Here is a 26,056-nt window from a genome sequence, read left to right as displayed (position 1 = left end):
AAGCCTGTGACACAGCACCACCAGTACCCTGCCACGCTGGCTGGGATGGCAACAGAGGAACCATGGCCCTCCTCCTCCAGCTCCCAAAGCCTCTTTAGGACCATCACCCTGGTCCCTAGAGTGTTTCCCCATGCACATCTCTCCATCTCCTCTGATCCTCAGGGCCAAGCTTTCCTGGGGCTTAGCAAACCCTGCAAAAAGCAGCCCAGGAACCCCAAGTTACAACTCCTTGCCACCCCATCCCACACTGCAGCACACTCACTGTGGTCCAGGCTGGCAGCAGGATGGATCAAGACATGGAGAAACAGTGGTCTAGCTGGCATGGATAGGGCAGTGTCTCCAGCATAGGCAAGGACCTGCTAACATTGTACATGGCAGGGAGTTGCACCCAGAAGCAACCAGGGTGCCCTGTCCCTGCTCTGTTCCCCTCTTCGGGGCACAGGAGCTGGCTACCACAGGGGGCTGCAACACTGCACAAGTGTGGTGAGCCCCCGCCAGCTTCAGAGAAAGGCAGGAAAGACACAGGCTGTAACGTTCATCCCTTTTATTATTAAACATCAGATGAAGAGGTCGCACACACACATACACGCACGCACGCAAAAAAAAAAAAAAAAAGGGAAGGAAAAAAAGAGAGAAACAGACTGGTTGAAGACCGCTATTTCGGTGGCGACACAGACCGAGTACAATTGGGTTCCTGGCCAGAGCGCGGACACAAGTCACTTGCCAAAAAATTAAACCAGACAGCAGATAACTAACGCGCATTCCCCAACTACAAGTCACCATCCAGACTGGCCCTGGCCCCCCCCAGCCCTCCCAACCTGCTGGCAAAGAAATGAACCAAAACTGAAGAGCCACTGGCCTGGGGCTGGAGGGTGTGTGCCCCCAGCACCGGGTGAGCTGGGAAGGGCCGAGCCTTGGCTGCACCACGGAGCTGGAATGAGCTGGGAACGGTGCAGGAAGGTGACGCGGCTGCCCCTCCCTCCCCCGAAGCCACAGCCCCAGTGCCCGCCCAGGCACTCACACCCTGCACCTGCCCTGCCATGGGCCGAGTCCTCCATGGCCAGCATCTGCGTGTGTCCGAGTGAGCATCGCACCGAGTTCCTTCCTTTGCTGGGCTGCTGCTCCTCCATCTGTCCGTCTGTCTGTCCCAGGGCTGTGAGTCGAGTAGATGTTTGCCTCCCCCCCACACCCTTCTTGCTGCTGACGATGCCATGGGAACCTGAGAAATGTTCGCGTGCCTCCTCCTCTTTTTGTCTGTGGTTTTGTGTGGGTTTTTTAAATAACAGTTTTAATAATAATAACAATAATAATAACAATAGCAATAATAAAAATAATCGCCCCAGCCCACAACAATTTCAAGTATCCCCCAAATAAAAGACAGAATTATAAATAATTATAACTTTACAATTTAATAATTGACACATATACTATAGTATTTACAGTATCATAAATGCTTTTTTTTGTGTTACTTTTAGTAAGCAATCCCTGAGAACAGTTACTTTTACTTGTTTTTATTGAAGTATCTTCACAAATAGAGGAGTTTGCATGTCTCGGGCGGGCGGGAGAAGCGCTCTGCAAAGCCATTGCTTTTGGTGACGCATGAGGTTCTAGTGTCGCAGGTTTCTTTGCTTGCTTTTTTTTCCTTTTTTTTTTCTTTTTGTTTTGTTTCGTTAAATTCCCCACATAATTTTAAAGGTTTTTTACTTTGCAACCTTCGTATCCCTCCAGCGACCATGTCCTTCAGGAAAGAGGTATTAGATTTCCAGGTTAGCTTTTGGTATTGGCAAGGGAGGGCAGGGGGCTGAGTAAACCATCCTTTTTCCCTGTGGTTGCCTTTTGGTTTGTGCCCAAGGAATCTCTGGATCCTCTCAGTGTGTGAAATGGTTAAATCCAAGAAAGAGTAACACTAAAAGAAAAAAAAAAAAAAAAAAGAAAGAAAACAAACAAACAAAAAAAAAGAAACAGAAGACCAGAACAGAGCAGCCTCTGCCAATGGGGGGAAGCTGATCTCCACTTTCCTTCCTTCTTCTCTCCCGAGTCCCCGTGCTGCGGCCAGACCCTGCCAGTGAGCATGGCAGGAGCCGGGGCTCACCCAAACCGTTCTCGCACAAGCAGCATCAGTTTTTTCTTGCCTTTGTAGATTTGTTTAAGATTGTCAATGAATTGGGCAAACTGTATGTGCCCGTCCTGTGCCAGGAGGAAGGTCTCCCTGGCCTTGCTGAGGAACTCGATGAACTCCCCATAGTGCCGTGGGCTGATGTGGGTGAGCCGGGAGTGGGTGGTGTTGATGTAGGCGCTTATCGTGGCGTCCAGCAGCTGCCGCAGGGGGGCTTTGTCAGTGGACATCAGCTTCCCCGAGTTCCTGCGCCCAGGGATGCCGGCCAGCCCTGGCGCTGTCATGGTGCAGCGGCGAAGGATGTCCGAGAGCACAGTGGCACAGTGCACGCTCTTCACCACCAGTGGGATGATGGCCGCCAGCTCATTTTTGCCCAGAGAGTGGCTCAAGGCGCAGGCCCAGAGCACATCATTGATGGCTGGGTGCGTGTCCTGGTTGTAGGCCAGGTTGAGATGCGTCATGGCCAAGGAGGCCAGTTTGAAGGCTCGGAGTGGGTAGCCCCGGTGCTCCATGTAGCGGGCGATGGTGAAGAGCTGGGTGTAGGTCATGCCGGTGGAGGCGGCGTCAATGACGATCTGGTAGGCAGTCTCGAAGGCGATGTGGTCCTTCTCGCAGAGGGTCAGGGCAGACAGGGCGCAGTTCTGGGGGTCCTTCATGGCGCACTGCAGGGCCAGGGTGCGGGCACAGCTGGCCAGCTCTTCCCGCTGTGGGTAGTCCAGGCTCAGGCGCAGGATGGTGTTGTGGGACATCACTGTGGCAGCCACAATGCTGGTGGCCTCTGTAGGAGTGAACAGTGAGTACCAGCTCTGCAGGATGCTCACCAGGGCCCTCACTCCTGCAAGAAAACATCAGGGTCACAGTATATCCCTGGAACCTGACTGAATTCATGGGGCTCCTCTGAGACCCAGAAAAAGGGCAAAAACAGCCCACAGCAGTGCTGCTGCCTCTGCCCCAAGAGGGACAGGGCAGAGGGGGACAGACAGGCAGAGGCCAACCAGCACTGACATGCTGCAAGGCATAGAGACCACCACTGGCCTGGGCCAGGTACAGGGCACCCATCCATGTCTCAAAACCGGCCACTGCTGCAGTCCCAGCCCTGTCAACTGGTGCTCTGAGGTAAATTCAGTTACCCAAGAAGAAATTAAAGACTCAGGAGAACTCAGATGCTCAGGGATAGGCATGACCCAAGGATCTCCATGCCCAGCCCTGGTCCCACTGCATGCAGGCCAGATCGCACATGGAACTCACCCACTTCAGTAGCGCACGTCACCAGCCACCTCACCATCTCCCGCCGCCGCCAGTTGAGTGTGGACAGCGTCATGCGCATCACCTGCGAGGCAAACCTGGGGTGACTGGCTGCCCTGCAGGGCTCTAGTGAGGCCACCCAACAGAGCAGTGCTCCCCAAAAATCCCCCTGGTTCAACTGGCTACCAACTACCGGCAATGCTTCACCTCCACCCAAACCACAGTGAGCACAGGGGTTTCCCAGGGCTGAGGTCCCCTGCTCAGGACCATGCAGGGATCAATTTACACAGGGTCACCCTGATTGGTGGAACACCATAACCAGCACAGCTGCCATAGCAAGAGGGGCAGAAGGGCCACCAGCATCCCCAGCATCATTGCATACCTGGAGCCCCAGTTCCAGCGCCACATTGAGCAGTGTCGTATCAGAGTTGCTGTCAGCTGGCGTAGCAATCTTGAATGCATCCTGAGCCAGCTTGAAGATCAAGGAGGAGGAGTGGATGTTTTTCTGGATGGCCTCCAGCACCGTGCGTAGGCGCAGCATGTCCCCTGGGAGCAAGCAAGAACGGTCAGATGGCTCAGGCACCCCCCCAACTTGCCCTGGAGCCCCATCTCTTGCCTGCACCACAGCCAGCCCCTCTGGACACACACACAGAGGGACACACAGTGATGCTGGATCAGGCCCTGCAGTCCAGCAGTCTAAAATGGAGCACCTCCCCCAGGAAGTGATCCATCCTACAGCAAGCGTCCTCACTCAAGTTCATCCTCTCACAGAGAGGACAAACAAACCTGAGTGATCCCAGACATGTCCTGTCTTTAGCAGACATCTCCAGGCACCTGGACATTCCACCCTGGCTTCAAGTTTGACAGCTGTACAGCAGCTTCTTCCCAGAAAAGGAGGGGCTTGGGGAGATGCCTAGTATTGAATGGCTGCAAAAACATCAGTCCTCATCCAGGAACATTAGGAAGAAGAGGAAAAGCTGTTTCCTGCACACACACTGTCTTGCCCAGCAAGTTCCCTCTGCAAGGCTGGGCTGGGGTTACCCAGACTTGCTGCACCTTGGTCCTCAATGTCCCAGTTCAGGCACACAGCACTCACAAATGAGACAGGCTGAGCTATCCCCAAAGAAGGAGGTTCATTACACAATACCCAATGGTGCTGCAGTACTCCTGCTACAGGAGGTTGTGGGTGCTAGGATATATGATGGCACCAGGAGATGGGGCAGGATCTTGGAAGAGGGACACATCAAGGCACATTAATATAATGATCTGCACCCATCACCTACCAGTGCCTGTGGGACACAGTGTGGGGAGTGGGACCTTTGGGATATGTGCAGACCAGAGGTGCTAACATGCCACATTAGGTTCCAGCTTAATTTCTACTCCTACTCATAGACTGAGCAGATGAACCTCATGCAAAGACAACCAAATCATGCACAGCAGTGTGAAAAACCCAGTGCTGCACCTGGACACACAGAGACATCTCGGGTGACTCATAGCTAAAGATATCACCTGCCACCCACCACAGCCGCTTGCACTGCCACCAAAATCCAAACCTCCCTAAAATGGATCGTAGGGGTGTGGGCAAGAGAGGCTGCAGGATCACACTGGGACATGCTGCAGCAGGGGAGCACCTGAGGAAGGGGACAGTCGGAAAAACAAATGCAATCCAACAGCCCTACATCACCGGCATAAAAACCTCATCCCATTAGGCACTGGAAGGGAGAAAAATACCTGAAGGATAAGCCAAGTACCAGCTCTTCATATGAGCACTGCAAATCAGGCAGAACACCATCAGCCCTGGTAAAGCAGCCTAGAGGAGGAGGCTGGAAGGAGAGAAGAGGCTGCCAAGGCAGCAAGGTTGGAGCTTTCTGACAGCTCATTTCCCTTCCCTCTCACTGGGAAAGAAAAACATTCCCTGTCGGGCTGGCAGCACCAGGACATCAGAGGGCAGTGGTAACTGCTTGGCTCACTGACCCTCATGGGACACAAGACTCTTGCCACCTTGATGGGGTCTGTTTTTGGTCAGGAGGATGTCTAATGAAAAGCCTGTGTTCTCCTCCATAATAGTGCCTGGGCAGAAACTGAAGAGGCCCAAGAGACCAGTGAGGTGTTTCATGAGCCCTTTGCAGAACCCAGCACTGCTGATTACATATCCAACAAAAGCCACTTTTGGTTTGGTGCACAGGAAGGTCTTCTCTCTCCCACAGCCCATGCAGGATTATCACCACAGGGTGGAAGAGACAAAGCAGAGGTGAAAGGATAAATAGCTTCAAACTAAACCATGGCATGACCTCATGACATGCCTGGCAGGGTCTGCTGGCCTGGCAGCTGACTGTGCTGCAGAGCAGGCATGGTCCTGCATCACGTGGGGCACTACCCAGGACCTGCAGCACTGTGGCTTCAAGGCCTGCCTGCACCTCATTGGAAATTCCCATCCTGCCCTGCTGGACCACAAGCCCTTTGGGACAAGAATCCCAGAAACCCCAGATTCTCAAGGCCAGCTCACTGTGCCCTGCCCACAGCAGGTTGCCAGTGGGGCACCCAGCCAGTCCCTGCCAGTGCCAGCAGAAGCAAGAGCCCCGAAAAAACCTCTTCCATGCTCTCGTGCACCATCATCCCACCAACCCTGTCCCAGAACTGCCGTGCCACCAACCTTTGGCTGCCGTGAGCATGGTGGAGGCGAGCTCGCACTGCTGTGACTCCAGGTGCCCCAGGGTGAACCAGCGCGGGTACCTGCTGGGCACCACCGACACCAGGTGGTGAGGGTGAGTCACGTCGCCGGATGGGGCCGTGGTCTCCAGGACAGGCAACCTGCAGGGCAAGCAGGAGGAGGCACCATGAGAGCCCAGCCCAGCCCAGCCCCAGCCTCACCTCCTGTCCCTGAGGTGCTGCCAAGGCGAGGCAGGGGCTGCCTGCAGGCAGCTGCCTGCAGCAATGCCTTTGAACACATCCTGCTGCTGTGCACGTGTGCGGCTCCCCAGGCTGCGTGCTCAGCACATGGGCACAGCATCAATCTGAGACTGACTTGAAAGGGGGGAGAAAGATCCATGGAGTGATTTATAAACTTGTAAGGAAAAGCACAGACCTCACAGAAAAATAAAAAGGAAGAAAAAAAAGTAAAATCCCTCCTCCCCTCCTGCTCCTTTCATGTCAAAGCACCCGGCAGAACTCCTGACTGTATCATCTGGTTCTTCTTAAAATGCTTGGTTATGATCAGAAGCAGCAGCACATTTCTCCAGGGCCTCTGCAGCCAGGTTAGGTTACCTGTTTTTGTGGGCACATCCAAAAGTCTGGAAAACCTGGGGGAGAAGCAAGCCTGAAGAAAGGGAGCAGGATTCTCAATTCACCAGCCATAGTGACAAATCCTACACCCCTGAGTTGGTGCTGGTGTTGCTAACTTGACAGCTAGTTATGCAGGAGGGAAACTGCAGCCTGGACATGAAGAGCATCCAAATGTCTCTGCTATCCTCACTTGCAGGCTTGAGGTAACCACAGGGCAGCAGAAGCCCAACTTTTCCAGCCTTGGACACAGATACCCCAAGACAGGGAGTCCTAGCTGGGAGCAGGGGATGGGCATTAACAGATGGCATCCCTGGGGCCCTCAGTCCTGTTCAATGGCCAGAGGTCTCAGGTCTGCCAGGACATGGTGCTTCCACACACCACAGAGGCTCTTGGCTGCTTATTAGGGCTGGCTGCCTCCTCAGCAGCTCTTCCCAGAATAGGGGGATTTCAAACTTCCCCCCCAGTGCTGGAGAGAGATGACCCATTCCATTTCACTGAGGAAATGCTGAAAAAGGCAATGCTCTGGGCCAGGACTTATAATGGTGGTAGAGGGAGAGAGCACTAGGATGCTCTGGAATTGACAGCGCTTCAAGCATTGACTTGTTGAGGAAATGCCAGCTTTTGCAAGACCCACCCAGTCAAACAATACACAGGCTGATGTTTGAAGTGTGTCATGGACTGGGGAAGGAGATAGGGCAGCTCTCAGTATCAGCTGTTTCCCCAGTCCCAGAGACAGAGACGGGTTTTAATGGAGAACAGAGTGCAACTGTGTTCTCCACCTGGCTCTCTGACACCCTGGAGCCTGGGGCAAACCATCCACCCATCTGTGCCAGGATAACAGCCCTTGTCGCAGGCAGGGAGGGCTGCAGGGTGCCCGAGGCCTGGCAGACAGAAGGCAGATGACAGTCCTGTGTGTGTCTGGGACCTGCTCTGGCAGAGGATGTCCCTGTCACAGGGGCAGGCAGGTCCAGCCTGGAGCGAGTGGCTGGGTGGAGGCCTGGGCCAGCAGACTTTATTGGACCCATACAAATCCACAGAAATGGAGTTTATAAACCAGGAATCACCCAAATGGAGAGTAGAAACCTCTTTGCACTGCTGCTGTGCCCAGTGGTCCTACACACTGCAAAAGATCCCATGGACAGCAAGCTCCAAACCTGTCTCCACTCCCATCCCTGCTCTAAAGTTGCAAAGCATCCCAGCTTCCCAACAAGCACAGGAGAGAGGCAAAAGGGGAGCAGAGACAGAATTCAACATGCACCAACCTCATGGCCCGCAAAGCCAGCTTGTATGCCAGGTCAGCATCGTGGGGCAGCAGGGCAGAGAACAGGTATTTGGCAAAGGTGTGCATGGGGACGCTCTCCCGGTGGATGACTTCTCCCAAGCCGCTGAAGGGACCACCTAGGCAGAAGCAGAGCCCATCAGCCATAATTAGCACAGCAGGATCTGTGGCTGGAGTCTGGACCACCCCAAAGCTCTGAGGATCTGCTGTTCAGCTCCCTGGCGTGTTACTCAAGTTGGATCCAGGGATGCTCTTTCCTTTTCTAAAAGAAAATAATAAACTGAAGCCGTGTGCTCAGCACCCTTCTCCATATTGCCTCTGACTTGGTCTTTTTCTAGGGATGCCAACAAACCCTTGCTTTTCCAGGTGATAAGGCAGGCAGCCATCCTACAGGCTCTGCACCACATCCAGCGAGGAAGAAGCAGGATGTGCATAAATTTTGAAAAGGGCACCACAGAGACATTACCAACACTTGGCTAAGACACAAAAGTCAGCTGGATGAGCCAAGGCCCCACCTTCCAGCAGCAAGATGCACTGCTTCCTCAGGGTCTGCACCAGCACCGGGTCCAGCTCCAGGTCCTGCAGGCGGGCAATGATCTGCTCCTCATTGCGGCACACCTTGTCCTGGGCATAGAGACCTTCGGGCATCACTCTCTGCTGACCCATGCCCATCAGGGCCACCTCTAAGGCCAGGGACAGGTAGGACTCGTCACCGTCCTGGCTGCCGGTCACAACGGGCACGTGTTGATACACTGGCGGTTTGGAGTCCCCAGCGTCTGACAGGAGGGAGAGGAGATGCAGTGGGGTTAGAGGAGTCTTCCCAGACAGCAGAATCATTGCAGAGAAAAATCTCTCACTTTAAAAGCAAGACCCACACTTCCCTTCCTGCCTGCTTTGGTTATCCAGAAACGATAGATGAAAGCTCCCAGAGGGAGATGTGGGCTCACCCTCCCTTCCTGCTCTCACCAGGAGATGCAGGAGACCCAAGACATGTGCAACAGGGTGGAGAACTGACACCAGAGCCTTCCCTTGGACCTGCTCTGCTCTGGCTGCAAACCCTGGGGCTGAGAAAATTCTATTTCTCTCTACTCACTACCTTCCCTGTCTGCACTGAAGTTCTGCCCTGGTGCTCCTGCCAAGGCGGAGAGGGGGGACTCAGAGTCCAGGTGTCCAGAGCCCCAGATCTGCACCCACCTCAGCCAGAGACACCAGGAAGGGATCCAGGAGGAACACTTGGTACCTGAAATTTCAAGGCAGTTTTCCTCTTCTAATCTACAAGCTTCAGTCAGGGTGAGAAAGAGGCAGCCGATGGGGTTCAGAGGGTGGCCTACCCAGCCCTCTAGGTTGGTGATGGTTGTTGCTCCTCTCTGCAGCAGTTCTAGATAAAATAGAACAATAAAAGTAAGGAATTTAAAGACAAGTTCTGCACCCAGAGAGGCTTCTGAGATCAGAGGACTTTTCTTATCCCACAACTTTCATCACGGCAACCTCTAGGGCCAACTCTGCCATGGTAGTTCACAAGGGCAGGAAGAAGCCACTCTGCACAGACAACTGAGGGAGCAGGCACAGACACAAAAAAAGGTGTCCCTAAGGCCACATAAGATGCAGTGACTCATTCTCTGTTCCAAGAGGACATGAGGGTCTGCAGAGTCCCAAAGAAAAGGTCTATAATGCCAGACCTGCAGCTCATGGACTGATTTGCAATGGTAGCCTGAATGTTCTGGAAACACAAGCAGAAATCTCTCCTGAGATGACCAAGACTTCCAGTGAGTCTTAAAATTTCATCTTTTGGTGATCTCAAGCTGGCTGAGCTGGCAAGGACCAGGAGTCACTGACCTTCAGCAGCACTGCAGTAACTGACCCCGGCTCCCTGCCAATTGCAACTGCAAAAGGAGGAACACTGGGCTTGTCTCCTGGTACATTGACTCAGGAAAGGCAAGGTGGAAGTAGCACACACAGCCAGTTACTGCTGCTCTGCACTCAGGCAGCTCCTCTTTAATGCGGGCAGCACTTGCCTGGGCAACCCTTACAGACAACCAGACACAGCAAGAGTGGGAACAAGAACATCCCCACTGCAGCAGCCTGAAGACAGCATGTGGGCAGCTGTGTCCTTAGTATGTGGATATCAACTCAACTTGGCTCAAGCAACTCAGTTTGTCTCCCTAGAACATAAGCAGTTCCCTGCAGTGCTGCCCATCTCTGCCACTCTGAGTGGGGCAGCACAATTCTGTTGCAGAATCACTAGGCTGGAAGAGACCTTCAAGATCATTGAGTCTAACCCATGCCCTAATACCTCAACTAAACTATGGCACTGAGTGCCACATCCTGTCTTCCCCTAAACACATCCAGGGATGGTGACTCCATCACCTCCTCAGGCAGGCCGTTCCAGAACTTTATCACCTTTCATAAAAAACTCTTCCTAATACCCAAACTATATTTCCCTTGACGTAGCTTGAGACTGTGTTCTCTGGTTCTGTCAGTGCTGCCTGGAGAAAGAGCCCAGCCCCACCTGAGCACAGCCACCTTTCAGGGAGCTGTAGAGAGTGGTAAGGTCACCCCTGAGTCTCCTTTTCTCCAGGCTAAACACCCCCAGCTCTCTCAGCCATTCCTCACACGGTTTGTGTTCCAAGCCCCTCTCTAGCCTCATTTGTCTCCTCTGGACGCTCTCAAGTGTCTCAACGTCCTTCCCAAACTGAGGGGCCCAGAACTGGACACAGCACTCAAGGTGTGGCCTCACCAGTGCTGAGTGCAGGGGAAAAAACTGCTCCTGCTGGCCACACTGTTCCTGACACAGGCCAGGATGGCCTCCTCGGCACCTGGGCACACTGCTGGCTCACGTTCAGTCAGCTGCTGACCAGTACCCCCAGTCCCTTTCTGCCTGGGCACTGTCCAGCCACACTGTCCCCAGCCTATAGTGTTGCAGGGGGTTATTGTGGCCAAAATGCAGCACTTGGCACTTGGACTTATTAACCTTCATCTTATTGGACTCTGCCCATCCATCAAACTGTTCCAGCTATCTCTGCAGAGCCCTCCTACCTTCCAACAGATGGACACACACACTCCCAGCTTAGTGTCAGTTCCTAACCCAGCACAGAGTGCTCCTGTCCCAGCCATGGGCTGCAGCTTTTCCAGAGAATGCTGTGGGAGACAGCGCCAAAGGCCTTGCTGAAGTACAGGTACACAACATCCACAGCCTTTCCTGCATCCACCAGGTGGGTCACCTGGTCATGAAAGGAGACCAGGTTGGTCAAACATGACCTTCCCCTCCTAAACCCCTGCCGGGTGGCTCTGATACCCTGGCCATGCTGTAAGTGCTGTGTGATTACACTCAATATAAACTGTTCCATTACCTTGCCAGGTACTGAGGTCAGGCTAACTGGCCTGTAATTACCAGGATCCTCCTTCCTACCCTTTTTGTGAATGGGTGTCACATTGGCCACCTTCCAGCCATCTGGAACCTCACCAGCGAGACACGACTGTTGGTAAATGATGGAGAGTGGCTTTGCAAGCTCATCTGCCATCTCCCTCATCATCCTGGGATGGATCCCATCTGGTCCTATGGATTTATGAACATCCAAGCAGGACAGCAGTTCTCTTGACTGCCTCCTCCTGGATAACAGGGGGCCCATTCTGCTCCCTGACACCATCTACCAGCCCAGGAGGACAGCTGTCCTGAGGACAAGCCATCTTCCCACTAAAGACCAAGGCAAAGAAGGTGTTAAGGACCTCCACCTTCTCCTCATCTGCAGTTACTGAGTTCCCTCCCGCATCCAGTAGAGAACAAAGGTTGGTCTTACCCTTCCTTTTGCCATTAATATATTTGTAAAAACATTTTTTATTATCCTTTACAAAAGTTGCCAAATTAAGTTCGAACTGAGCTTTGACATCTCAATTTTTTTTCCTACATGCCCTAGCAACCCCCTTAAATACTTCCTGAGACAACTGACCCTCCTTCCAAAGATGATATATCCTTGTTTTATTCCTAAGTTCCTTCAAAACATCATTGCCCATACAGGCTGGATGTTTGCCTCATCAAAGCAGAAAAGATATTTCCAACCAGGATACCCGGGCCAGACGTCACAAGACACTTGTCACATAGCCCTACTCATACCTTTCTTCTGATGCTTATATATTTCCAGCTGCCTTTGCTGCTGCAGTCGCAGGGTGTTGATGATGGCAACAGTGAGTCGGAGAGCCTCTCTGGGATAGCCGTGGGAGCGCAGCGCATCCACCCGAGCACAGGCTGTGGGGACGTGTTCTGCAAGGCAAGGAACAGGGGCACGGCTGAACCACAGGAGCACAGGCATAGACAGGACTCATGGGCCACCTTCTACTCATGTTCCCCACACCTGAGCTAAACTCCTGCTTCCTGTCTTGAACTCATCCCTTTCTCCCTGCTCCTGGAATGGATGCCTACCAGGAATACTAACGGGACTCCTGCCACTTTCTACCCACAGCAGCCACGTCAGTACCTAAATCCCCACCTCCACAAAGCTTATCTAATGGCAGCATTTCCAACACACCATTGCTGCAGTACCACAGCTCCAACGCAGGCTGTTACAGCCCTGCCGTTCATTTCTCCTAAAATCCGCATGGCTTATCTCAATTTCTCTCACTGCTCTCAGGGCACAGGGTGAGGCTGGGCATCCACCACTGTGCTGGGGGCACTGGCAGACTTGGGGTGATGCTTTGAACTGGCTCCCTAACACCTCCATGGAGTGAGCTCTGCAGACATCCTGTCTCTTCTGCAGTTCTCCTACCTGGTGTTTTATTATTAGGAACAGTTGCACTAAACCCCCTCCCAAGACTCACAGTTGCTTAGGAATTCATCTGCTCCCGCTGCTTATTGCTCACCTGAAATCACAAGCAACTGTGGAGAGGATTATGACTGAGTGAGAAATTAGCAGGAGCAGATGACATGACATGCTGCATAACAAGCAGCAAAAATCCCATTTTCTTTCAAAATGTCCTACCAAGGGGAGAAAAAAACCCAGGCAAACACAGATGATCTGAAGTTATCGTAGAGGGATAATTTTTATTCCTGGGAGAGTTCAGAAAGCTCTGGAAATGCAGACAACCACCTCCACAAATGGGGTATCTACATCCCAAAGGTCACCCACAAGGAATACATGAGGAAGAGATTCCAGAACAAACACATCTGTAAAAGAGCTTCTTGTTGCTCCCTCTATTCATTTGCTAAATGGATGAAATATTCATCTTCTCACTGAATTCATCACTGGAAGTTGCTGACAAATCACCCTCCTCTCCCAGCACCGAGTCCCTGAAGAGGTGCCAAGAAAGCAAAAGCGCAAAATCCAAACATCATGGCAAATACATCAGAAAAATAACATGCACCAACTAGCTGGGGAAAAGGGCTCACCAGAACTCAGATTAGGCTCAGGAGAGGGGAGCTGTGGCCACCACATCCCTTCTAGATGGAGTCCATGGATGCACTAACCTACCACTGCTGCCTGTGGCTGTGTGGGAAGGGGACCTCCTGCCTGCAGCTGCCCAGAACTCTTCCCAGAGTAGAAATACCCTCTCCTGCTCCAGCTGAAGTGTACCAACAGCCTACATATGAGCCCTTCCTATCTCCTGGCATTAACAGCGACTCAGTGCCTGCTACTCCAGAAACTACATCTCTAGACAACTGCAAATATTCTCTTTCCTGGTGGCAGACCCCAGTTTCTGGAGTGGACAACAGTGCAATGGGTGGGCTGTGATCTGTTCTGTGTTCATATACTGGGCTTTGACCTGTTCTGTGTTCATAACTCTTGGACTGCAGGGGATAAGTAATCCCCCTTCCTGGAGGTGGGTGGGACAGACCTCCCATTTTGGGGTCTGTCTTAGAGCTGACAGCCACACCAGGTTCCCCCACAAGCCCTTCATGCCACCCATTCTCACCCCAGACAAGGAACAGTCGAGGGTCCACAGATCTGCCTGGGGTCACGACTTTGCAGGAGAGAATTTGTGCGGCTTGAGGTACTTGGGCTAAAAGTCTACAACACAGGAGGCCTCTGGGCTTGCCTGGCCCAGGACACCTTAAGCTCCCATGAGGCTTAATTGTACTGACTGCTAATTGCCTTTAAGGGAAGACTGAAAAGAAGGGGACAGCAGGAAACAGAAAATCTGGAGGATACAGTTGTGCTTTGCAGTCAATTTTCAAGAGACTTCAAGTGTCCAGACCCCCTGTACTGGAAATAGTGAGAGGCTGGTCTGGGGACAGCTAAACACTGGCAAGATGAAAGGGGACATGATGAGCTTGGTCCAAACTGCCTGAGAGAAGGCCAGACTGTAAATATGTGGAGATTGCTCTAAGGATTGTGGCTGGGGTGTGGGTAGGCACTGAATTCTTCTGCTCCCCCCACTCCTCAGGCTAAGGCCCAGGGTAGCAATTTCAGTCTAGGATGCAGGAACTTGCAAGGACCCAGGGCAGCCTCAGGTGACTCCTCTCCCCTAGAAACCCAACCCCCACCGGCCATGAGAGGGGCTGCTGGTCTGGATGCTCACCCAGCCACAGTGGCTGTCCCTGGGAGTTGAAGAGGAGGCTCTCCCCCTCCCGCTGGTAGGAGGGGGACACGTAGAAGTCGCTGCTGATGATGCGCTGCAGGTGGCTGTCCTGCCAGTGCAGGTCACAGCCCTCGATGGCCCGCGTGAACACTGTTCGTCTGGGCCTGGCCAGGGAGTCTGCAAAGAGAAAAACATCAGTGCCCTGCTGGGGCAGGGGCAGCCTGCTCCTCCTCCCAGACATGACCTCCCTGGGCACAGCCCTGCCTTTACAATGACAGCAAAACCTGGTCTCACCCCAGTAATTTCTGGGATGGACATGGGCTCTGGCTTTGGATGAGTCTGCTGACTAATGTCTCCTCAGGCAGCACTGCTAAGTCATTTGCTAGAATAGCTGACTTGGTCAGAGAGGTGAGAAAAGAGGCAGGCACCACGCACCCATTTGCTTTGTGACCACAATCCACTGTCACACACAAGGCTGATGCCTTGAAACCTGGCAGTGTGCTCCCTCCTCTGTGACACTGAACATGCAGGCAGCTGCCCCTGGGTCAGGACTGGGCTTCCTCAGCACTACTGCCCTGCAAGCACCACGAGCTCTCCTCCTCTGCTCCAACACAGTCTCAGCTTCACTGAACTGCAGCTTCTTAGACCAGCAGCACATGAAGCCACAAAGGGAACCACACGAGTGTGTCTCAGGTGCCTCTCAGTGACTGGGGGAACCCACCATCCCCAGCAACCTCTGTGGGCCGTGTGAGGGGGCTGGAAGGGAGGAGACAGCATCATCTGAAACCCCACTGCTGCCCTGCACTGGATATCTGCTCCTCTTCAGAGCTGCTCTGTAACTTCATGGGCATTTCTGAAACTACCAAATGCTGGATTAGCATTTCACCCCATCCAGACCGATCAAGACAAGTGGTTTGATATGAGGAAAAAACCTGTCTGGAGCAATCCCACTATCACTCCAGCCACACTGGATCATGAAGGCCAAACACAGCTGGCAGGCTGCAAAACGGGAAGCCCCAAAGGGGGTGCAACGTTCCATGTTAGGTCCTGCAACCCACAAGAGGGGCCGAGTTAAATGCATTCAAGGGTGGAAAACAAAAGGCACTGTTCAAAGCTGATCCAGGGAGGCTGGGTAAACATGCTCCGGAAACGATGGCAACAAGCAATTAGCCGGAATGCTGCAGGCACCCTGAGGTGGAGAGAAATTAAACAGGTGTTTGTATGTTGAGAACCAAGGCTGCTCACTTCACCAGGAAGGATTTCAAGAATCAGCTGTTCTTCAGTAATAAAAGAGGCTGTCAACAATCTGGAGCAGTATTTGCATATGCACAAACATGAACCCCAGGACACCTCCAGGATCCGTGCTGCTTTCAGTCCCCTTCTTGGAGAGGCAGGAGCACAGGGAGAAGAGAAAGGGACATCCCTGGCATGTGCTTTGGGAACTCCCTGCAGGTCTTAAAAAAATGACCTGTTCAGCCCTAGCAAGCTTCCCCAAATGCCAGAGCAAATCCTTGGGAGAGCTGGGAACACCAGAGGGGTAGTCCTGGGACGGATGCAGGACATGGAGCAAGGCCAGGTTTAAATTAAGCTGCTCCCTGAGGAAGAGCATAGGGAGGCTGGGCATGTGGTCCTGGCCATGGCTGGCGTGGCTGGCAGGACAGCCACGCTCCCAAACTGCTGCTGCAGGACCAACCCCACCCTGAAGAATGAAGTTTCCCCTGCGGCATGGCTGCTGTCCCCCTCTCCTCCACCCACTTTGCCCACACATAACACACCAAAGAGCAATTCCAGTGCAGCAGACAAAGGCATGCGAAGAGCGATAACTTTCAATTAATGTCTACTTCAGGCAAAAGGAAGGAGAAAGAGTGCTTAAACTTAAAGGGATCAAATGCTTTGTCAGCGGCTGAGAAAATATTTTAGCACTAAGGAACAACCCCTTAACTACATCGCTCTGTCTGTGCTCTGCACTTGAACTGCGTTAACATTCCTGGCTAATGACTTCCCCACCACCTGAATCACAGCCTTTAAGTGAGGCTTAAGGGCAGGGAAATGGGCTCTGCACCATCTCCAGCTCCTCACTCTCACATTACAGCCAGGACTTGAGCTCAGCTCTGCTCTGTTGCAAGCAGCACTGTTTTCCTGTATGACCCTATGCCCAAACCTGCACTAAACTCCCCCAAAGTCAAACTGCTTTAAAACAGTCTCTAAACTCAAAACACGGGCAACCTTCCCCTGTAGCAAAGAAGCAAAGATTTATATATAAAACCAGAGGCTGTGAAGACAAATATTTTGTATTCCTGTGACTCCCAGAAACATAACCAGCAGCTGACGCGAGTTCTCTCAGCTTTGGGGTGAGTTTTGACCTGGACCCAATCCCTGTGGCTGTCAGCTGGATTTCCACTCCTTGCCCAGACTCACCTTGGCTGTGACCGGAGCTCTGCGTAAGCGCGTTAGTGATGTTGGGAAGCTCGTTACCATAATTGCCATCTTCCAGGGGACAGACGTCCATCTCACCCCACTTGCGCAGCTGCCGGAGCCAGCAGGATTTCTCTTCCAGCTTGCAGTGTGGGTTTAACACCACACACACCCACAGGGCCCCTAAACAAAGCCAAGAAATCACGGAACTGCCACCACCATGCGTGCGGGGCAAAGCTCTCCGGATGCCCCGAGAGCCTGCAAGGTTCCATCGAGGTTTGTAAACTCATTTCAGCATAATGCAGAGACCCAGGAGGGGGATTTACACAGCTTCTAAATAAGGAAGAAATTAACTCTATCCCAGCCGAAACCAGGACAAAGTAAAACTCCCTCGTAATGAAGCTAAATTATAATCTCATGAGATGGGGGACAGTGGGGAGGGGGGAAGGAGAGAGCGGCTGTGTATGAATTTGTGAGTGCTTCTGTCTGCCAGGACAAATCTAGTGTTTGAACTACACATCAAAGCATGCTTAAAAACACCCTGGCAAGCTGCAGAGTCTGCATCTCCAAAGACTAACCTGATTTTGATCCTACCCACGTTCCAAGCGCTTTAAAACCCGCTCTGAATGCTATTTCATCTGCTATTGTTCTTCAGGCCATTTGCATTCAACTATTTAAAAAGGAGATTTGGTGTATTTTCTTTCTTTCTTTTTTTTTTTTTTCTTTTTCAATCCCTACTAGCCCCAAGCCTGCAGAGGAACCAGCAGAGGAACCTGGAGCTTGGCCTGATGTCTTGCAGACAAGAGCCCTCCCTGATGCAAGTCCTTCGGATCTCACAAGCCAAGCTGCTCGCCAGCAGGACACCCAGGCTGACACCCTCTGGGTCAACCACGGGACCTCACATGATGCTGGTGATGCTGTCTGCTGTGTGAGAGACAAAATGAGAACCAAGGACATCTGTCATCATTAAGATCCAGCTCATCCTTTCATAAAACAGGGCCGATGCTGGTGTTGCTAACTGAGCCTTACAGACTGTTCCGAGTCACTCACTGCTCCGATAAGGGCTACAGCAACCTGAGTAAGTGTAAACCCGTTAATTTTTCTTTAGCTAACTCAATTTCTACCCAAATTTCCCTGCATGGCTGCCAGGATGTAGCATGCCCCCTCCCTTGTGCTTCCCTGTGGGGAGGGATGGCTGTAGGCTGACACAGCTGCAATATAAGGTATCCCCAGGGATCCCCTCAGGCTGAGCAGCTCCTGCTGCTCCTCTCTCTGTCCATGTCAAATCCTGTCACACACGTGGGATAGTTCGGCTTCCTGCAGAAACACCCTCCCTGCCTCACCTCCATGGGCTCAGCAGAGCCCTGAAGCACCTTCCTTCTCCCTGCTGTCCCTCACCTCTCCATCACTCCCAGAGCCAAAGTTCCCATCCCAAAATGACAGCCAGTGGCACAACATCACCCAACATGCCTCCACTGCACAAGGAGATTCCTCCACAAGCCCCAACCACCTCCCTCGCTGGCTGTGTTTTGAGCAGCAGCTCCCCAGCCCTGCCATTGAGCCAAACAGCCTCAAGCAAGGCTGCAGATCCAACAGGAGCCAGAGCAGCTGGTCCCTCTGCCAGACAACATGAGGCAAACCCAGGCTGAGCAGCAATGTCCTGGCCCTGGCTCCACTCTGGTGCTTCTCTGCATTACAGCTGAGCTTTGGTGGTACTTTTGGGGTTCATGGTCCCGGACCAATCCTTTGCCAGCTGGAACTTGTGGAAATGTCTGGTTCAAATCATTAGTAAGGCGTGGAGGCTGTGCCTGTCTGGCTCCTCGGAGCTGCCTGGCTCAGCAGGACAGACGTCACCGCGTCACAACGCAGATGGTGGCAGCAGCATCACATCCAGGAATGGGCACAGGAAAAGCAATTGCAGGCACGAGCACCAGCAAATGTCCAAAGCAGCCCTTGCCCAGTTCAGCTCAATCTCTGCCCCCAGGAAACCCCACCAACACCTCACTTTTTTCTGATGAACAGGGGCGATTAAGATTTTTGAGCTGCAACATCAGCAATTAATTAATGTGTAAAAGAGGTACCTCCTTGGGGGCCCATCCTTACCAGAGTAGGTCTATGTCACTCACTCACAGGCTCGTGCAGGCTCCATGGGGAATACTCAGACATGGCATCTTTATAAAAATCAGGTCTCAGCTCCAGAAAATGAGTCTTCCTTAAGGAAGGGGATAGAACTTCCCACCTCCTCGGGTGGCCACGAGATAAAACCTGCACTCGACTCTGGGTGTCAGGCATTCCCTTCCCACCAGTGCTCCCGCCTGTTGTCACTGCTCTTCACCCACTTTGGGGGTGCTTGTGTCAGAAGCAGCCTCGGGCAGTTTCAACTCACGCCTCTGAGGGTGCACAGATCTTGGCTGACAGGCAGTAACAAGGCTTGGTGCTCCAGCTTCACCGCCCCCAGGAATGGGATGCACCCGCTGGATTTTTGGCTCCCACAGCTCTGCTAATATGCGTTCCTCCGAAGCCTCATGACTTTGCTGCCTATTTTTGAGAGCCCTCTGAGGCATCTTTGCATGCCAAAACATTATGCCTCTGGGCTCTCCTGCAGAAAGAACGATGTGGTGGGGAGGTGGGAACTAGGAGGGAAGTGAGATTTGCATCTGTCTCAGTCATGATAATTATCTGGGAGATATAACAGAGTGGTTTTCTGAGCCCTGTGGTCAAGTGACATCAGCTGACAGCACAAGTGACTCCTGTCCTGAGCCGAAATGCCACACCAGGTCAGACTCCATGTCTCTTCACATGCTGCAGAAACCTTCATCTGAACTTTCTGATAGCAGGAGGTTAAGTGGGGAACAAAGCGGCAGATCACGATTAAGCTAAGCCTCTAAACAAAAATGCTTTTTGATGACAGGGCTGGGTGCAGGGACAGGGGGGGGTCAGAGCCTTCCCAGCCCAGTGGTCCTGGCTGCAGGCCCCAGAGCAGACAGGCGCTCCGATCCCGCGCCCAAGTTTCCCAACCATCAAAGAAATTCTCCCGTTTCCCACAGGGTCGCTCCCCAGCTTAATCTGCTGAAATTCCCCACTGTAAACAAGTGGCCGAGATAAATAAACCCGTCTCCAGGCAGATTAAGGTCAGGCTGCACTTCAGCTGGTTTTTCGTCTATTTTTTGTAATTAGGCTTTAATCGTAAGTACTAATGCGCCAGGGCAAATACTCCCACGCTGCTGAGCTCTCCATCCAGCAGGTCCTTCCTCTGGCTCCCCAGCAGACGGGGCAATAGAGATTCAGTTGGCAGCACATGCACAAGCAAACTATCCCGTTTTTATTTTCATTTCCCTTTTTTTTTTTTTTGTAACTCTGAAATCCTGCAAAATCCTTTACATTTTCCACAGCATAAATCCACAATCTTCTTTAAGGCTGATCTTCTTCCAATCCCACGCAAGTCTGTGATGCAGTCTTTGCTAAAATCGATGATTAATTATTAAACACGTGCCCAAAATAATTTCCAAAAGGCCTTTTTTTTGCTTCTAAGTGGTGGAGGATTGTGGTCTGTGCTAGGGCTTCCCGTGGCAGCTGGCAACAGGCCCCTCATCCCTCCCTTCAGCAGTAATGGTAATACTGGCAGCTTTGGCATCCACAGCCAATAGGCAGTGGGATGTGGTGCTTCCACTGCCCCACCTGCCCTGGCTACTGTTACCCACCCAGGGATGGTTTAGGACACTGCTCTGCATTCCTGATGTTTGTTACTGGTGAACACCCCCGACTCAGAGCAGCTTTGGTCACTCTGTGCCTCCACACCTCCTTCAGAGATATGCTCTGCTCCTACCGTAAACACTGCACAAGGCCAAATGCAAAAGGCTTCTGTAAAATGAAGGAATAATCCCTGCTTTGAATACAATCCATGCCCATTCTGGAGTTGCTTCTTGGAACATCACCGTGTCCTCTACAGGAGCTTCTCTTCAGCATGGAGATGCCCAGACTCTCACGTGTGACGCGCCTCTGCCAGGCGAGCTGCTCTGACGTGTGTTGGCTGGCACCACACTTCCCCTGCTGTCGTGTTGATCCAGCACTGGAAGGGCCCTGACATTCCCCAGCCACTTTGCCATCTGCCAACGGGGACGTGCTGCCACCTCCTCCCACTCTGCCGACCAAACCTGTGTGCACCAACCTGGTCCTTGTACAGTTAAGCCAGGACTGAAATGCAACCACCCTCCCCTCGCCTGTGCAGGAAGGGAGGGAGGGCTCTCGGCTTGGATGGCAGCTTGGAAATCTGGCCAAATAATCTGTAATTTTAAGCAAATTACTTCCTGCGTCCAGGCCTGCCCACACACCCATCCATTCATATATCACCAATGTGCTTGCTTTCTTCAATGTGGAAATTCTGGCTTGGTGGACTTGGCCACCTCTCCAGGATCCTTGCATATCCAATTGTCTAGCTGCAGCATCCCAAAATCCTGGAAATATCTTCTTGGCAAGCAAGCACAGATGAGCTCTCCAGAGCTGGTGTGGTTATTTCCATCCAGGAAACTTCATACAGAAACAAGACATCCCACCCCTGCCCAGATCTCTCGTCTGCACAGTTTGGCCAGGGTTCCCAGCCTCATTTCTGTTTGCATTTGTTGGGCACTTGGTAGGTGGGTTTGTGATTTCCAACTGCAGTTTCAGATGTTCAAGATCCCAGACCAACCTAATCCTTCTTCCAGCTCTACCATATCCCTTTGGTGCCAGCCCATCCGCCCTTGCCCTTGGCACAGTATCTCCTACCAGCAGGCTGCAGAGGAGCTCAAACTTACTCATCAAACTATGGCTCAAGTCAAACTATTCGCCCCAGATCCCATATATCCAGGAGAGCCCAGAATTGCAGGGTTAACTTCACCACACAACCCTACTCCCAAGCCCACGTCATCTAAATGTTTTATTCTAATGATATTACAGTGTCAGCCAGCTGAGCTGGTGTCTAAGGTGCTTAGCTAGAATTACCCAGAACTGCATTTCCCTCACAGCCAGGCTCTGTGCTGCCCATCCTGCCCCCCTCACCCTGGAAACGTGCACCACAGCAGGCAGAATCTGTTAGATGTGATGAGACTTGAGAACTCGCCTTTCCCTCTCTGGATCAAGGTTCCCCCAGGAACAGAACTTCCACATCCAGACTACACCCAGCTCCTGGGGCTCACCAGCCCTGTGTCCTCCCTCACAAAGGCTTTGGGGCAGCTCACCAAACACCAGTCTGCTGGAAGCACAGGACCAGCAACACACTGCACACCTGTCATCCTTGATCCTTTTGCAGGAGAGGGCAAGTTTAAGGTTTTGCACTGTGTGGTTTGGGCCTGATCCAGCTGTCTCACAGTGATTCCCCAGCAGGGGATACAGTAAGGTCCTGGCATGTCTCAGGGTCTCCATTCCCAAAAAAGAGCCCCACAGGGCCTCTGTAATGATGCCTATTGGCCCAGCAGCCCAGGTAACTCTGCTCCTCTCTGCAAGGCAGTGACCCTTACCCAGCTCATCCCAGAGCTGCCGGCACTTCTCTGTTATGCCTGTCCCCTGCTGCCTCCAGAGGGAGAGCCGCGGATCGGCCATGAACTGCTCTGTTATCAACGTCAGCATCCTGGCCCCGTTGGAGTCCCTCATGCGCAGCATCTCCCGGACCTGGAAAGGACAGAGAAAGTCTCGGGTGAGACAAACCATGGTGCCTCAAAGGTGTTTAAGACACATTCACCTGGCTGGCAACCCACAGCTTCCTCAGCCTGAGGGCTCAGACTGTATGTAAATACATACATACACATATATGTGTGTGTGTGTGTGCATGTATAATGGACGATCACACACTATAACCCTCATGCAATGGCTGTGATGAGGCTGACTGGAGTCCAGCTGAGTAGCAGCCACAGCCAGGCTGTGAAGGAGACTGAGATTAAGAACATGAAAGCAAAGCCCTTCTGCAAAGAAAGAGAAAGGCCCCATGGGTTGGTGAGATTTGTGGGTTATGGTTCCACCCTCCCACGGTCTTGGGTAGGCTCTGGAGGGTTGGCTTTTTCCCCACTGCGCTGAAGGGGAGATGGGGGAATGCCCTTCCTTGCACAGGGATCACAGCACCCATGGGAGAAAGGGATCTGCCAGGACAGCAGGTGAGACAATCCAGGCCTGACCCAGAGCCTGGATTACAACTGCCTGCTCCGCGACAGGGCGAGAAGGCACTGGAGCAGAGATTCCCAGCTGTGATGGGCACCCTGCCAGGGCAGCCAGCGAGTGCCAGCTACGTGACACGCTGAGCAGAGATGGGAGAGAGCAGCCGGCTCCTCACCTTGGCAAACATGGAGTTGAGCTGCTTCCCCGAGCCGTAGTACCCTCCCTGAGATAGGAACAGCTTCACCTGCTCTCGGACCTGCTCCTCGTCCAAGTGCCAGCAGTTCTCGTCATCGATGCTCGCCCCAGCAGTGGGGTCAGGAGCGCCTGAGAGGATGGGGAAGGAGAAGAGAGACAACCATGTTTATGGCAGCAGGGTCAGCAGTCCCACTAGCAAGAAGTGCACCTACCTCTGTTTTATTAGGAACCCACCTTTTACTTTATCAGCTCAGGTGACAGAAAACCAACTTGATTCCTCAGCAGTGAGCCCAAGTGGCAGCAATGTGTTGTCCTAACACAGTACTGGCAGCAGCCATCAGGAGGGATATCCTGACCACAGGGCTAACACTTGCATGGCCCCTCACCCTCTGCACCCCATGTGAAATGAGGCTGAGGAAGACCAGGGACCTGCCTTCCTCCCAAGCCCCAGGAGTGCAGGCAGCACAGCTGCAGAGCCCACAGTGCTCTGCAGCTCCAGGCAGTGCCCAGCGTGCTCCTGCTCCACATCACTGGTTTGTTAAAGCATCAGTAAAGCTCCAATTCCTGCAAGCCCTTCCCTATGTCTGGAACAGTCTAACAAAGGTACTACTGCACTTGGGCTCCAGAGCCCTGGGTTAAACACCTGGTCCTGCCCCTCACTTGCTTTAGGACAGGGGACAAGTCCCTGGGCATCAATGTACCTGCCTGAGAGAGACCCTCCATGGGAAAGAACAAAGGATCAATAATCCTTCAAAGAGCAAACTGTGACCAGAGCAGGGCCTTTGGCAGGCACACACATGCGTTCACAGGCTGCATTTCATCTTCCAGAGAACAAAAGAAAGAAAGAAAACCTACAATTGATTTAAACAAGTTGGACCACATTTCCCTTGCCTTGCCCCTTTCAATTCCCATTTTCCTGCCCAAGCACTACCCTACGTCCTGGCCATGGGTTCCAGGGCTCACAGGACAGGCAGTAGCACAACTCCAGTGAGCAGCCAAGAGCACAAAATGGAACAGAAAGTTGGATTTTCAGCTGTCTGCTTTTGGGTCCTGCTCTATAGAAACTCCTTAGGGAAAACCAGTACCAAGGAGGGACTGCTGCAGCTGGAGGATGCTCCATTCCACTTTGGTCTGCTTCTCCTATCTCCCTCTCAAGAGAGGAAGAAGGTCAGCACAGGAAGAGCCATGGGATGCTGTAGCTGACGCATTCCCAATTAAATCTTCATGATGTCTTTTCCAAAACTGGGATCTGGTTGGTGAGCACACATCTCTTTCCTACAGAGAGAGCCTGGGATGCTGCGCACATCCCAGCCTTGTGCGTTGCTGAACCAGGAGCTCAAATACAATTCGTGAAAATTGTGCTCCAGGATGCCTGCTCAGCAGGGCAAGTGTCTCTTGCTGGCTTGTTAGCAAGACAACATCAACCTCAGGGGTTCTGCTCCTCCAGCAGGCTGAGAACAATCCTGACCCGCTAAGATACAGTTATTTGTATTTAATGTCCTTTACAAAATTACTTTAATTTCTGCTAACAGCCACTGCCTGAGAGAAGTTCCAGCAAGCTCTAGGCATGCTGAAGGGACAGGATGCTGCTGCTCCCTCTGCAGAATAATTTATAGTTGACACAACCACATAATTGGGACGAGAGCTGAAGCAGCAGAAAGGAAAACACAGTTCCTGGACGAGCATGAGGACTTTTGCCACATATGCCTGGATCCTGATCCCACTCCCCTGAAGAAGTAGTTAAATCCTGAGCCCCCAGCAAAGGGTGAGTCTTGCTTAGTGTACCACCAGAGTCAGCTCAGAGTTCTGTCATATGCCACAAGGGACAATCACAGCTAGGGACAGTCCTTGCTGGCCCTCTGAGCTTTTCTGTGCCTTTTCCTTCCCTCCCCCAGCCTCATCCTTATCTCGCAGATAAAGAGCAGACAAGCCAGTGATTATCCCCTATCAGGAACCGATGACTAATCTGTCTACCATGAGCGCTTATCCGGCCCCATCGCTAGGTATCCCAGACGCTTGCACTCTTAATATCCTCCTCCCCACCATCCTGCCCGCCACTCCCAGCTGCAGCCATGCAGAGCAGCCTCCACTGCCTCTACAGGGTCACCTGTCTGTCTGCAGGGACCAGGAGGGCACAGTCACCTGGGGTGACCCATCCCACCAAAGCTCAGCTCATCTCTCATCCCTCACCATGGCCATGGCCGCTGTGACAGATTAAGGAGGAGGAGGTCACAAAATGTAAAAAGTAGGTGCGTTCTTTGGGGGTTCCCGGGGCTACCCCGCCGTGCCTGCTGCTCACACATAGCGTTAGCAACGGAAAGCCCGAGCGGCGAGGAAGGGAGCGTGCAGCTAAATAAAACCTCCTCCTCCCACGCAACACATTGAGCACTTCGCACGTTGGGGTTCGGGCCGCAGCCAAATTAGCAACGCGCCTCCCGCGCCTCCAAATAAAGCCCGAATTTGCTTGTAAATGTATTTTTCTCTCCTATAAAAGATTCAGAGAGAGGGCTGTAATAGCAAATTCCCACACGTGCAGCACAACCCGGCAGATAACGGGCTGCCCAATTACGCTGGGGAGCTGGATAAACATTTAAGAGCAAACAACGGGATTTGTGCTGGGTTTAAATATTAATGGCGGGATTTGTCCACTTCCCCTTGCCAACGTTCACACCGTGGGGGCTTCGGCAGCGGCACGCCGTGACGCAGCTGATGAGTGATTCCATGTCTCAGCTCCAAAGGAGCTGGGAACGGCATGTAAAACAGCCCGGCGCCTGCATAACACATTTCTCATATAGCAGCATTCGTGCTCCAAAGAGCCCTGTTTCAGATGTGCTGGATCTTGGTCCTGCCGGATTCAGATTTAAGGAAACACCATTGCACATCTTGAG

At 52.5% G+C, this 26,056-nt stretch overlaps 1 protein-coding gene across 1 annotated transcript in view; it reads right to left on the bottom strand.

The window, feature by feature from the left end:
• Positions 1-527: 527 nt before the first annotated feature.
• ZSWIM5 (zinc finger SWIM-type containing 5) overlaps positions 528-26,056 on the bottom strand; it is a 97,270-nt gene continuing 71,741 nt past the window's right edge. The window contains 12 exon segments of the mRNA XM_030953588.1: positions 528-2,951; positions 3,365-3,446; positions 3,744-3,907; positions 6,015-6,172; positions 7,906-8,041; positions 8,438-8,698; positions 9,163-9,300; positions 12,034-12,180; positions 14,433-14,609; positions 16,851-17,030; positions 22,343-22,493; positions 23,149-23,297. Coding sequence (XP_030809448.1) covers positions 2,089-2,951; positions 3,365-3,446; positions 3,744-3,907; positions 6,015-6,172; positions 7,906-8,041; positions 8,438-8,698; positions 9,163-9,300; positions 12,034-12,180; positions 14,433-14,609; positions 16,851-17,030; positions 22,343-22,493; positions 23,149-23,297 — 2,606 coding nt within the window. The 3' untranslated portion in view covers positions 528-2,088.

This window comes from Camarhynchus parvulus, chromosome 8 (genome assembly GCF_901933205.1).
Source record: "Camarhynchus parvulus chromosome 8, STF_HiC, whole genome shotgun sequence".
In the NCBI taxonomy this organism is placed as follows: Eukaryota; Metazoa; Chordata; class Aves; order Passeriformes; family Thraupidae; genus Camarhynchus; species Camarhynchus parvulus.
Note: the sequence above shows the minus strand (reverse complement) of the source record. Positions and strands in the feature narration are given on the sequence as shown.